The sequence below is a fragment of the Oxyura jamaicensis genome, chromosome 28 (assembly GCF_011077185.1).
Source record: "Oxyura jamaicensis isolate SHBP4307 breed ruddy duck chromosome 28, BPBGC_Ojam_1.0, whole genome shotgun sequence".
Lineage (NCBI taxonomy): Eukaryota > Metazoa > Chordata > Aves > Anseriformes > Anatidae > Oxyura > Oxyura jamaicensis.
In genome coordinates this window covers 3,938,875-3,948,663 of record NC_048920.1, presented here as the reverse complement: position 1 = coordinate 3,948,663, position 9,789 = coordinate 3,938,875, and the positions used below count along the sequence as shown (strand labels likewise).

The following is a 9,789-nucleotide window of genomic DNA, read 5'->3' as shown; positions in this document are numbered from 1 at the left end:
TTTTCCTCGTTCGGAAAATTCTTTCTGGCTTTGTAATAAACGCGGAAGCAATGCCAGCAGTGCGGCTGGGGGCTCCCAGGCTACTCTGCCTGCCAAAAATTTCCCAAATTCCTCCTTCCAGCCCCTACCTCGGCAACTCCTCCCTGTGCTGTCAGCTGCAGGTGCTGGCTGGGAGGCCTCTTGCTCACCCTTCTTGTGAGAAGCAGCCCAGGAAAAGCTTGTGAAATGTTTGTGAGCATGGCAGGGAGGGGCACAGGGCCAGAAGAGCAAGGAGCCGTCAGCAGGAACCTCCCACACCCCGTGCATCAACTCACATACACCAAAGAGCTGCTTCACCCCCAGGAACAAGGAGTTTGTCTCCACAAAGGAAAAAGCACGGGAAACCCAAATATCAGTCGCTTACTTGGGCACAGGAAAATGAGCTGGAAGTGTAGGTCATAGCTCCTGCCAGGCTGTAGCTGGGAGAGGCTGGGCTTGGAAACCAGCTCTGCAAAGTCGCAATGAAACAGGGACCCTCGGGATGGGGAGCGCCACTGCCGAGCGCTTTTGGACAAGATGAAAAAGGGACGGATGGGCCCTACCCTGAGCTGCAGGGCTGGGAGCGGTGGTGGGATGGAGGTAGAGCTGCTGGGGGTTTATCCAGCTGAGAGGGGGGAGCGCGGCACAAGCCCCCACCCCAGCCTCTGTCCCCCACGGGCTCAGCAAGTGGTGGGAAGGGGGGGGCTCACCCCTTAAGGACGGCATGGCTGGGAAGGCAGCTCCGGCTCCAGGATGTGCTTTGCCGTGCTGAGCATGGGGCGGCAGGAGGAAGCACCCGGCAGGGAGGGAGCAGAAGGGCTCCATCTGCTCTCTTCTGAGCAGAGCCGAGAGAGGCTCCATCGCAGAGTGTGAATTCCTTCGTGGGGAGGAAAAAAAAAACAGAGGCAGAAAATCGCTCTAAGCTAGTGGAAAAAGGCAGAGCGAGAGGGAAGAGCTGGTAACTGGAGTCAGAGATGTTTGCAAGTGAAATAAGATGCACATTTTTACAAGGGGGTGAACGAGCCTTTAGCTGGGGGAGGAATTCATCCTCGGCTCTCTTAGAGATGGGGAGTGTTGAGATGAATGAATGCCCTGCTCCCCCCAGGGGCAACAGAGGAGCATCACCCACAAACCCTGTGCCTGCAGTGTGCATCAGAGCCACGGTCTGGGGCACCCAGCAGAGCCCTGCACCCACTGCAGGGCCCCAGCACCCATTAGGGCATGGCCTGGGAGCCCGGTGCCTGCAGCACACACCCACCCCAAGGCCAACTGCTCCCAGCTCGCCATCCACGGGGATCTCTGTGCCAAGGGCTGCCGGGGAGAGGCTGCGGGTGCAGGCACCTGGTGTGGCAGCTCCCATGGCTGGGAGATCCATGGGGTTTGCTCTGAGAGGGGTGAGGCAACAGGGTGGCAAGGAGGGTACCCGGGTTAGGATGTGGGGCAGGGCCATCAGCACGGATGGGATGGGAATGGGGATAGGGATGGGGATGGGAACGAGACGGGGAATGAGATGGGGATGGGATGGAGATGGGAATGGGGATAGGGATGGGGATGGGATGGGATGGGATGGGATGGGATGGGATGGGATGGGATGGGATGGGATGGGGATGGTGATGGAGCCGGAGATGGAGATGAAGATGGAGACGGAGACAGAGGTGGAGGTGGGGATGGAGGTGGAGATGGGGATGGGTGGAGGACATGGCAGGGTGTAACACCAGGCACACATAGGGCTTGGCAGGGAAGGAACGGCTCTTCCCGGGGCCGGGGCTGAGGAAAGGGCTGGGGCTGGGCCCCTCGGTGCGGGAGCCGGGTCGGCTGCGGGGGGAAAGCGAACAAAGCGGCGGGGCCGGGCGGCGCGGGGCGGGCCGGCGGCGGGCACTCCCCGCCGTGATGCGGCCGGTCTCCGCCCGAGCGCCGATAAAAGCGGCGGCGCGGCGGCGGGGCGCGCACCGGGACCGGCCATGCAGCTCACAGGGGCAGCGCTGGTGCTGTGCGCCGCGGCGGCGGCGGGCATGGCGGTGGCACCGGCACCGGGACCGGCACCGGCACCGGGGCGAGCCGGGAGCGAGCGGCGGGCGGTGGCGGGCGGCAAGGAGCGGCGGGCGCAGTTCGCCTCCTGGGACGAGGTGAACGTGATCGCCCACGGGCTGCTGCAGCTCGGCCACGGCCTGAAGGAGCATGTGGACAGGACCAAGGGGCAGATGCGGGAGCTCGGCAGCCGCCTGAGCGCCCACAACAGCTCCATGGGGCGGCTGCTGCGCCAAGCCCGGGAGACGCAGGAGCAGGGCGAGCTGCTGCGGGCCAGCGTGCGGGAGCTGGAGGGCCGAGGCCGGCAGCTCTTCAACCTCTCCGAGGCGCTGCGGCAGCGCCTGGAGGAGGTGGCGGCCGACAAAGCCGAGATCCAGGGCCGGCTGGAGCAGCTGGAGAGCCGCGTCCGGCAGGCGCTGCAGGCGCGGCCGGCCGAGAACCAGAGCGCCAAGGACCTGGGAGCGCTGCAGGTGAGCGCGGGGCCGGGGGGACCCGACCCGACCCGGGGGCACCGGGAGAGACCGGGGAGGGGGAGCGGCCCCGCGGGAGCCGGGGGAACCCGACCCGACCCGGAGCACCAGACCCCATCGGGACCGACCCGAGCGGGGACGCCGGGAGCGCGCAGGGGGAGCGGCCCCGGGGGAACCCAGGGGGACCCGACCCGACCGGGGGCACCGGGACCGGCTGGCAGAAGCGGAGGGTCCCCTGCCCTCCTGGGAGCCACTGGTGGGGACTGGCCACCGGGAGAGTGCTGGGGGACCCGACCCCCTCGGTGCACCGGGAATAGCTGGGGGGGGATCGACCTGGGGGCGCTTGTGGGGACCAACCCTCCCAAGACACGGGGATCAGCACAGAGAGACCTGAGCCACCCGGAGCACTGTGACAGCGGTTTGGGGGGGACCCGAGCAGCCTGGGGACACTGGAGTTGCCAGAGGCGACCTTGCCCCAGGGCTCCGGGAGCACCGTCCTGCCCGGCTCCCTGCCATACGTGCTGCTGTGGGGTTCACCCAGCTCTTCCCCCCGCAGACCCTGATGGATGCCCAGAACTCCCGAATCGAGGAGCTCTTACAGAAGATCAAGCAGCAGCAGTACAAGCTGGACAAGCAGAATCTGCAGATTAAAAGCCTGCAGAGCAAGGTGAGCACCCGTCCAGCTCTACACGCAGCGACCGTGTGGCATGGCACATTGGTAGCAGGAGCAGCAGTGGTTGCATAGTGAGGTATTGCTGTGTGGGAAACGAGCAGCTCTGTGCTGTCCTGTTTAGTTTACCTGTAGAATAAAATCATTTTCATGGGTGTGAAAAATCCACAATAATTCCTGGCTGTGCCAGCCTTGGATGCCTCCTGCTCCTTGAGCTTTCTGGGCAAGTTCAGCCCCCAGCTCAGGTCTCACCCCAGTTGCATCACCCTGCTCATGGGGGGGCAGCCCATGCTGTGACCCATCAGCTCTGCTGGGCAGCTGTGTTGAAAAGGAGCTGAGATAAAACTGTTCTGACTTGCATCTTCTGTTCTTTGCAGGTCAACCTACTGATCCCCTTACACCTGAAGGACAACAAAACGCAGTCTCCGAAGTGGAAGATAAACCTGAAGAAAAGCCTCAGCCACACCAACCAAAGCCAGAACGCGAGCGTGGAGTCTGTGCTGACGCAGAGTAAGTATCTGCATGTGCCGCCCTGATTCTTGCTGGGGCAAACCAGCAGCAGTTGCAGTCATTCGGAAACAAAAGGTTCAGTTGTCCTGACTCACGATGTGAGATTTGCTCACAAAACTGGGGCTTGAGGCTGGATAAGATCTGGAGCATGGGCAGGACCCAGCCTTCAGGATCAGTATTAGTCCAGCAGGAATTTAAGGGTTTAGGAGGAATTTTTCTGCCTGATGTTAAGAATGCAGTGGGAAGCAAAGAAACTGCTAGCAGGTATTTTTCTCTGCTCCCTGGAGTTGGCTCTTGTTCACTTGCTCTCACTTTTGCCAAGCAGAATCTGCCTCTTGGGTGGAAGGGAGTGTTAGGGTGTCCTGGGCCATGAGAAGACAACTACATCCTTGTGCAGCCATCCCCCTCTGCTTGTATTTGGGTCTCAAAAATGGAAGATGAGTGCCTCAGCTTGTACTATCCTTAGAGGACGGTGCTGAGCTGCAGCAAATGTCTGGGAGCTGCACTGGAGGGTCGCAGCCCTAGGAAACGTGTGCTAGAGCAGGCGAGAGGAGGTCGTGTCCAAAGCCCCTGTTTCTGCCTGGAGCATCCCCTGCGTTGGTAGGGATGGAGGAGCTCCCGCAGGGCAGCGGAGCAGCCCAGAACAGGGGTCTCAGTGGCTTTCCCCGCCACGCTGTGCCTTGCAACCTCCCTCCCAGATAGAAACCTGCGATCCCGCAGGGTTCACTGGCCGGGAGCAGCTGCTCTCGTGTCGTGTCAGCTAAATCACAGCGCTGGCTCCGCTGGCCAGGGAAGCGTCTGTGCAGCTGTCTGGGGATGTCCAGTCTGAGCCAAATAGAAACTGAGCAGGGCGAGGATCCACGGGGAAATCCTGCTTAGGGCTTAACGCAGGGACAGCTATGGGAAAGCACATGGGAGTTCAATGTGGAGCCCAGAGCTGTCACCGCTGTGCTTGAACACTGGGTGAGCTGAACAAAGAATCCATGCAGATAAGGAGAGATGGGACACGGTGCTCCAAACCCCTGGCACCCGGCTCCGCGGGGCCAGCCAGCCTGCGACGGGGCTGTGCAAGATCTCCCCTGCTCAGAGCGGTACTATCAAGCTGGAGGACTGTCTCCAAACCTCTTTTTTTCCACTTTCCTCCCAGCTTTTTGCTTTGTGACTTGTCTCCAGCAGCGTCTCCTGCTCTCCTCTCAGCTCCGGGTTACACCGAAAGCGGGGTGCGAGGAGGTGGGCGAGGTCTGTGCTATTTCCTGGTGTCGAATGTAGGCTGCGCCGGCTGGTGGGTGCTGGGTGCTGCAGCCCTTGTGAAACGCCTCGGGGCGCAGCGAGGACCCCACCACCCGTGGGGATGCAGCAACAGGGGGTGTGAGAGCTCAGCACAGCATGTTTCCTGGCTCCCATCTGCACGCCGTGCACCCTGCGCGCCCTCAGCGTGCTGGGCATCCCAGCCATTCCGATGGGCTGACCGAGCCGCGAGCTCCCCCCTTCTCTTGCCTAATCCCTGTTGTTGATATCACTGACAGAAAACAAATTGGCTTCCTTTCATTACCAAGTTGAGTGAGTTTTCTGGCAAATCTTAAAGCAGACAATATCTGGCAAGGCTGGCCCTGTGCCCCCTGCCTGGGAGGCTTGCTGGCAGCTCTCAGAGCAGGCAGTTGCGGCTCAGCCTCGTGCCCGTGGCTGCTCCCTGCCTATTGTCAGGCAGACCCACGATGCTGGCACAGCCCGGGGGAGCAGCAATGAACTCCACCAGCAGCCTTTTCAGAAAGACCCTTTTATTTGCATCCAGTGAACACAAGTTTTCAGGCCAGGGATGGCGGCGTGCCAAGCATGTGAAAGTTGAAGGCTTGGAGCAGCCTCGAGAGTGAAAGGTTTAATCACTTGCAGAAAGAGGATCATGTCTTTAGGCAGAGCCTGTTCTCCCTGGCAGCTGGCCCAGTAGGCGAAAGGTAAAGCCCCGCTCTCCCCGTGGTGCTGGGACTCCAAAATAATCGGGCTGGGGAGGGTGAGGGGCAGGCGATGCAAACAGCCCCGGTGGGGAGTGAGCGCAGCCAGGCACGCCCTGCCCGCCGCCGGGACCGTGTTTGTCACAGGTTGGTGACCTCCATCGCGCCTGGAGATCCTGCTGGGTGAATACGGTGCCATGCCTGGGGCTGCTCCAGTGAGCCTTGTTGATTTGAAGTCTTGTTTGGCTAAATAAAGGGGGAGGGAAAGGAAAACATCCAGTGCAGCCAGGAGGCCTTGTTGTTCTGCTGGTGCCATACGGATGTGCAACACAAGCTGGAACTGAGGAGCGTGCTCCTCAGACAAAGATTGAGCTGAGGCTGTTCAAGCAGCTGCATCTCATTCAGCTGCTTGAAAGTCCCCATTGCCCCGGGAAAACAGAAGAGATAAGAGTGCAAAGAGCTTGGTCAGAGCCCAGTGAAAAAAACAACCGGGACAGGGCTGAATTCAGCACGCGGGAGCCACGTGGCGTAGCTGAGCATCCGCCTGGGCACCATCCTGCCAGGGCCGGCGATAATGTGGGAGGCGAGGAGAGCACCGAGGGCTTGCTGCGGGCGTGCTGCTGCTGCTGGGAGCCTCCGGGACATCCCTGCTGCCTCTGTGTGAGCTGGGCTCGCTGTGGGGTCAGGGACCACCCTGGGAGGTTCCTTCCCTTTAAGCTCCCTTTGCCTTCCCCGGCTGCTTTTTGCCTAGGAAGCGCGCGTGTTGGTGATGTGCTTGGTGTCCCCAGCACGCCCCGTGCTTTGTGCTTTGATCCTTTGTGCAAAAAGCTCGCCCTCTGTCCGCGTGTGCACGGGCCGGGGTCTCGTCCTGTGCTTGCACCGGTGGTCTTGGTGGCACCCGGTCCCGCCTTGGCATCAGGCAGGACTGAGGGATGCTGCGGGCAGCGCTGGGTGCGGGAAGGGGGCCGCCAAGGCGGGGAAAGTTAATTGCAGGGGGGGCGAGGGGGGGATAAGGGGCTGGAAGTGGGTGAAAGGTGGCGGTGGGTGTCACATTGCTGTCCCCCGCCCCCCCTCCCCGCTGACCTTTCCTCCAGTTCTGGCTCCGTCTCCCCAATGGGGCCGGGGCCTGTGCGATGTCCTGCGGGGCCGCCCTCCCCCTCAGCAGCCCGAAGGCCCTGCTCCCACCCTTTGGCCCCAGACGAAGCGCTGTGGCTGTGGGGGGAGGCTGCTCTCCCCACACGGACCCCCGGGGGCTGCTGCTGCCCGGGGGGGGGGATTCCAAGAGGGGCTGCAGGGACGGGGAGGGGGATGCCGGTGTTCGGCTCTCCCCAGCCGCCCACGTTGGGGTCATGCTGGCAGCAGCTGCGAGCCACCCGAATCCACCCCACGTTCACCCGGGAGCTGCCCCCACAGCGGGGGAACAGAGTGCCTTTGTCTGGGGGTGACAGGGCCGGGGGGCTGGGGGCACCTGTCCCGGCACACAAAGAGCCCCTTGAGCGTGCCGGCACCCCTTGGCTGAAGCCTCCACGCATCCTCCAGCGGCCTTTCGACTCGGGTTTTGTAACAGGTTTTTTTCCTCGCCGGGTGCTGCGGGTGGCGGTTCCTGGCTGGACTTTTATCAGCGCTGTTGAAACGGTGCGTTGCTGGCAGCCAGGGGCAAAGTCCCCAAGGGGCGGAAGGAGAGGTGGGAGCCCCGTGCCGGGGGTGGCCTCAGCCTGTGCGCGATCAGCCGGGGCTCCCCGCGCCCACCCACCCCGGTCAGCGACTCTCAGGGCACCGGGGGTGCCCCAAGGCTGGCTCCCTGCCTGCCAGCACCAGCATCAGGCTTGGCTTGGATGTGTGCTGGGCGCCTTCTGGACTTTCTTCCCACCTCATAGCCCTTGGAGGGCTTCAATACGGGGCTGAGATGGGGAAGCTTTCCCCTCGCAGGCTGTTGCCTTGTCGTTGCCCCGTCCCAAACCCTGGAGGGAGCTGGAAGTGCCTCGGTCTCTGCCCTCACCGGGGAGCCGTGCTCCCCAGCCCTGGGCTTCTGCCGCCTGGCCCGATGCCCAGCTTCTGCCTTGGACAGGAGCCCAAATAGCTGTGTTAGGATAAATGGGAAGATATTGGGTCACTGGCGTTGAAATGCTGGGGCCGTCGGCTCCAGCACATGTCTAACGCCGCAGGTGCGCGCAGCTGGCGGGATCCCGGCAAGGGCTGCGCCTGCCGGGGTCGTGGTGGCAGCAGCCGGGGGACATGGGACACGGGGACGTCTTTTCTCAGACGCCTTCTCCTTCTTCCTGCAGAGCTCCCAGAGGACTGCCAGCAGCTCTTCCTGGCCGGGCAGCAAAGCAGCGGCATCTTCCAGGTGCAGCCCTCGGGGTCTCAGCCCTTCAAAGTCTACTGCGACATGACTGCAGGTAACGTGCCGGAGATGCCGTGCGCCTCGCAGCACTCTGCACAGCGGCCTTGCCAACGGTAGCCCTGAAATGTCTGTCTTTAATCCCCACAGAAGGTGGCTGGACAGTGATCCAGAGGCGTACAGATGGCTCCGTAGACTTTGACCAACTTTGGGATGCCTACAAGAATGGCTTTGGAGACCTTCATGGTAGGTGGATGATGGCATCGATCTTCTTATCACAGGATAAGTGACAGCTTAAGCAAGGATGAGTTATTCCCCCCTTGCTGGCCCCTAGAGATCTCCACATGCTGGAGCACAGTGCTGGGGTGAGGAGAGGGAGGACGCCGCTGTTGTGTCTGGTCTTTCTGACGTGTCCCACAACGTGGCACGCAGCGACTCAGATGCTGCCGTCTCCTGGCTTGTCCCGTCCAGGGCCCTGTTTGCCTCTGCAGCCTGTCCTGTTCCTGTTCCTGTGACCAAGGCAAAGTTTCTTGTTTCAGGTGACTTCTGGCTGGGTCTGGAGAAGATCCATCACCTTGTCCAGGAGGAAAGGTACAACCTCCTGATCGAGCTGGAGGACTGGGAGGGAAATTCCCAGGAGGTTCAGTTTGAGTTCAGCCTCGGTGGAGAGAGCACAGCCTACACTCTCAACCTGCTGGGGCCTCTGTCTGGAGAACTGGAAAATGCCATTGGGGACTTCAGGCAGCTACCCTTCTCCACTCGGGATCGTGACCACGACCTCAAAGCTGACACAAACTGTGCCAAGCACCTCTCAGGTCAGTACGGGCTCTTCCTTCCCAGGGACGCGTGCTTTCCCTTCCACCCCCGGCGGTGGCCAGGAGTGGGCTGGGGCTGGATGCTCCCTCTGGTGCTAAGCCACTTTGTTCCCTGCACCCGAGACCTGGGGGAGGAGGGATCCATGGGAAGAGTCGTGTGAGGAACGGGGAGGGGAGCTGAAGCCATGGTGCAGGTCTTGGCCCAAGCAGCTGCCTCTGTAAGGGCTTTGCTGGCTGCCACCCTCGAGTAAAGCAGGGGCCAGGCCCAGGCCTGAGATGGGGCTGCCGCAGGGTTTGGTGAAGTTTTATTGCATGCAGCAAAGAGCAGCAGGGACGTACAGACATGTCCTGAGCTCCTACTGGGTCTGTGCAAGGATTTCTAGTGCATGGGAGTCCTCAAATGTGTACAAGGTCTTATAAGTTCCCAAAGCCTTGGAGTTGGGGGAAAGCAGGGGCAGCAGCTGTCTTGAAGCTGGGTTTGTGTTCTGGCTGGAAGTGCTATGGGTTTAACCCTCCTCTGCATTGTCCTGGTAGGTGGCTGGTGGTTCAGCACTTGTGGCCATGCCAACCTCAATGGGAAGTATTTCCGCTCCATCCCTCGCCAGAGGCACGAGCGCAAGCAGGGCATCTTCTGGAAGACATGGAAAGGCAGATACTACCCTCTGAAGTCCACCACCATGAAAATCCAACCCACAGCACTGGGAGCAGAGCCCTGAAGCTGCCGTTTCAGACTTGACCTTCTCCGTGGAGCACAGATGTGAGCTCCATCACTTGGTGTTTACAGAAAATCAGCCCACCCTCCCCAGGAAGCCCTCAAGGACCGTTTCTCTTTGCTAGCAGCCCTTTAGCGGGCAGGGGCTGTGGCACGGCGCAGCTCCTCACTGCAAGCAAAACAGCTCCGTGTCGCCGAAGCCCCTGGATGGGAGCTCCCAAAGCAGGAGGGGAGCTGCCGGCAGGGAGGTCAACCTCCAGAGCATGCCCGGGGGTC

At 61.5% G+C, this 9,789-nt stretch overlaps 1 protein-coding gene across 1 annotated transcript; it reads left to right on the top strand.

Moving 5' to 3' along the window:
- Positions 1–1,941: 1,941 nt before the first annotated feature.
- On the top strand, positions 1,942–9,789 carry ANGPTL4 (angiopoietin like 4). The gene is made up of 7 exons (XM_035348192.1): positions 1,942–2,516; positions 3,073–3,183; positions 3,564–3,696; positions 7,931–8,044; positions 8,137–8,232; positions 8,526–8,801; positions 9,336–9,789. The coding sequence occupies exons 1-7, from the start codon at positions 1,980–1,982 to the stop codon at positions 9,515–9,517; spliced, it is 1,449 nt and encodes a 482-aa protein (XP_035204083.1). The 5' UTR covers positions 1,942–1,979; the 3' UTR covers positions 9,518–9,789.

Excerpts from the sequence above, each read along its gene's own strand:
- ANGPTL4 (XM_035348192.1), top strand. The coding sequence starts at position 1,980 with ATGCAGCTCACAGGGGCAGCGCTGGTGCTGTGCGCCGCGGCGGCGGCG. Across the intron at positions 8,045-8,136 it reads CTACTGCGACATGACTGCAG|AAGGTGGCTGGACAGTGATC; the intron begins GTAACGTGCCGG and ends TAATCCCCACAG. Across the intron at positions 8,233-8,525 it reads TGGCTTTGGAGACCTTCATG|GTGACTTCTGGCTGGGTCTG; the intron begins GTAGGTGGATGA and ends TTCTTGTTTCAG.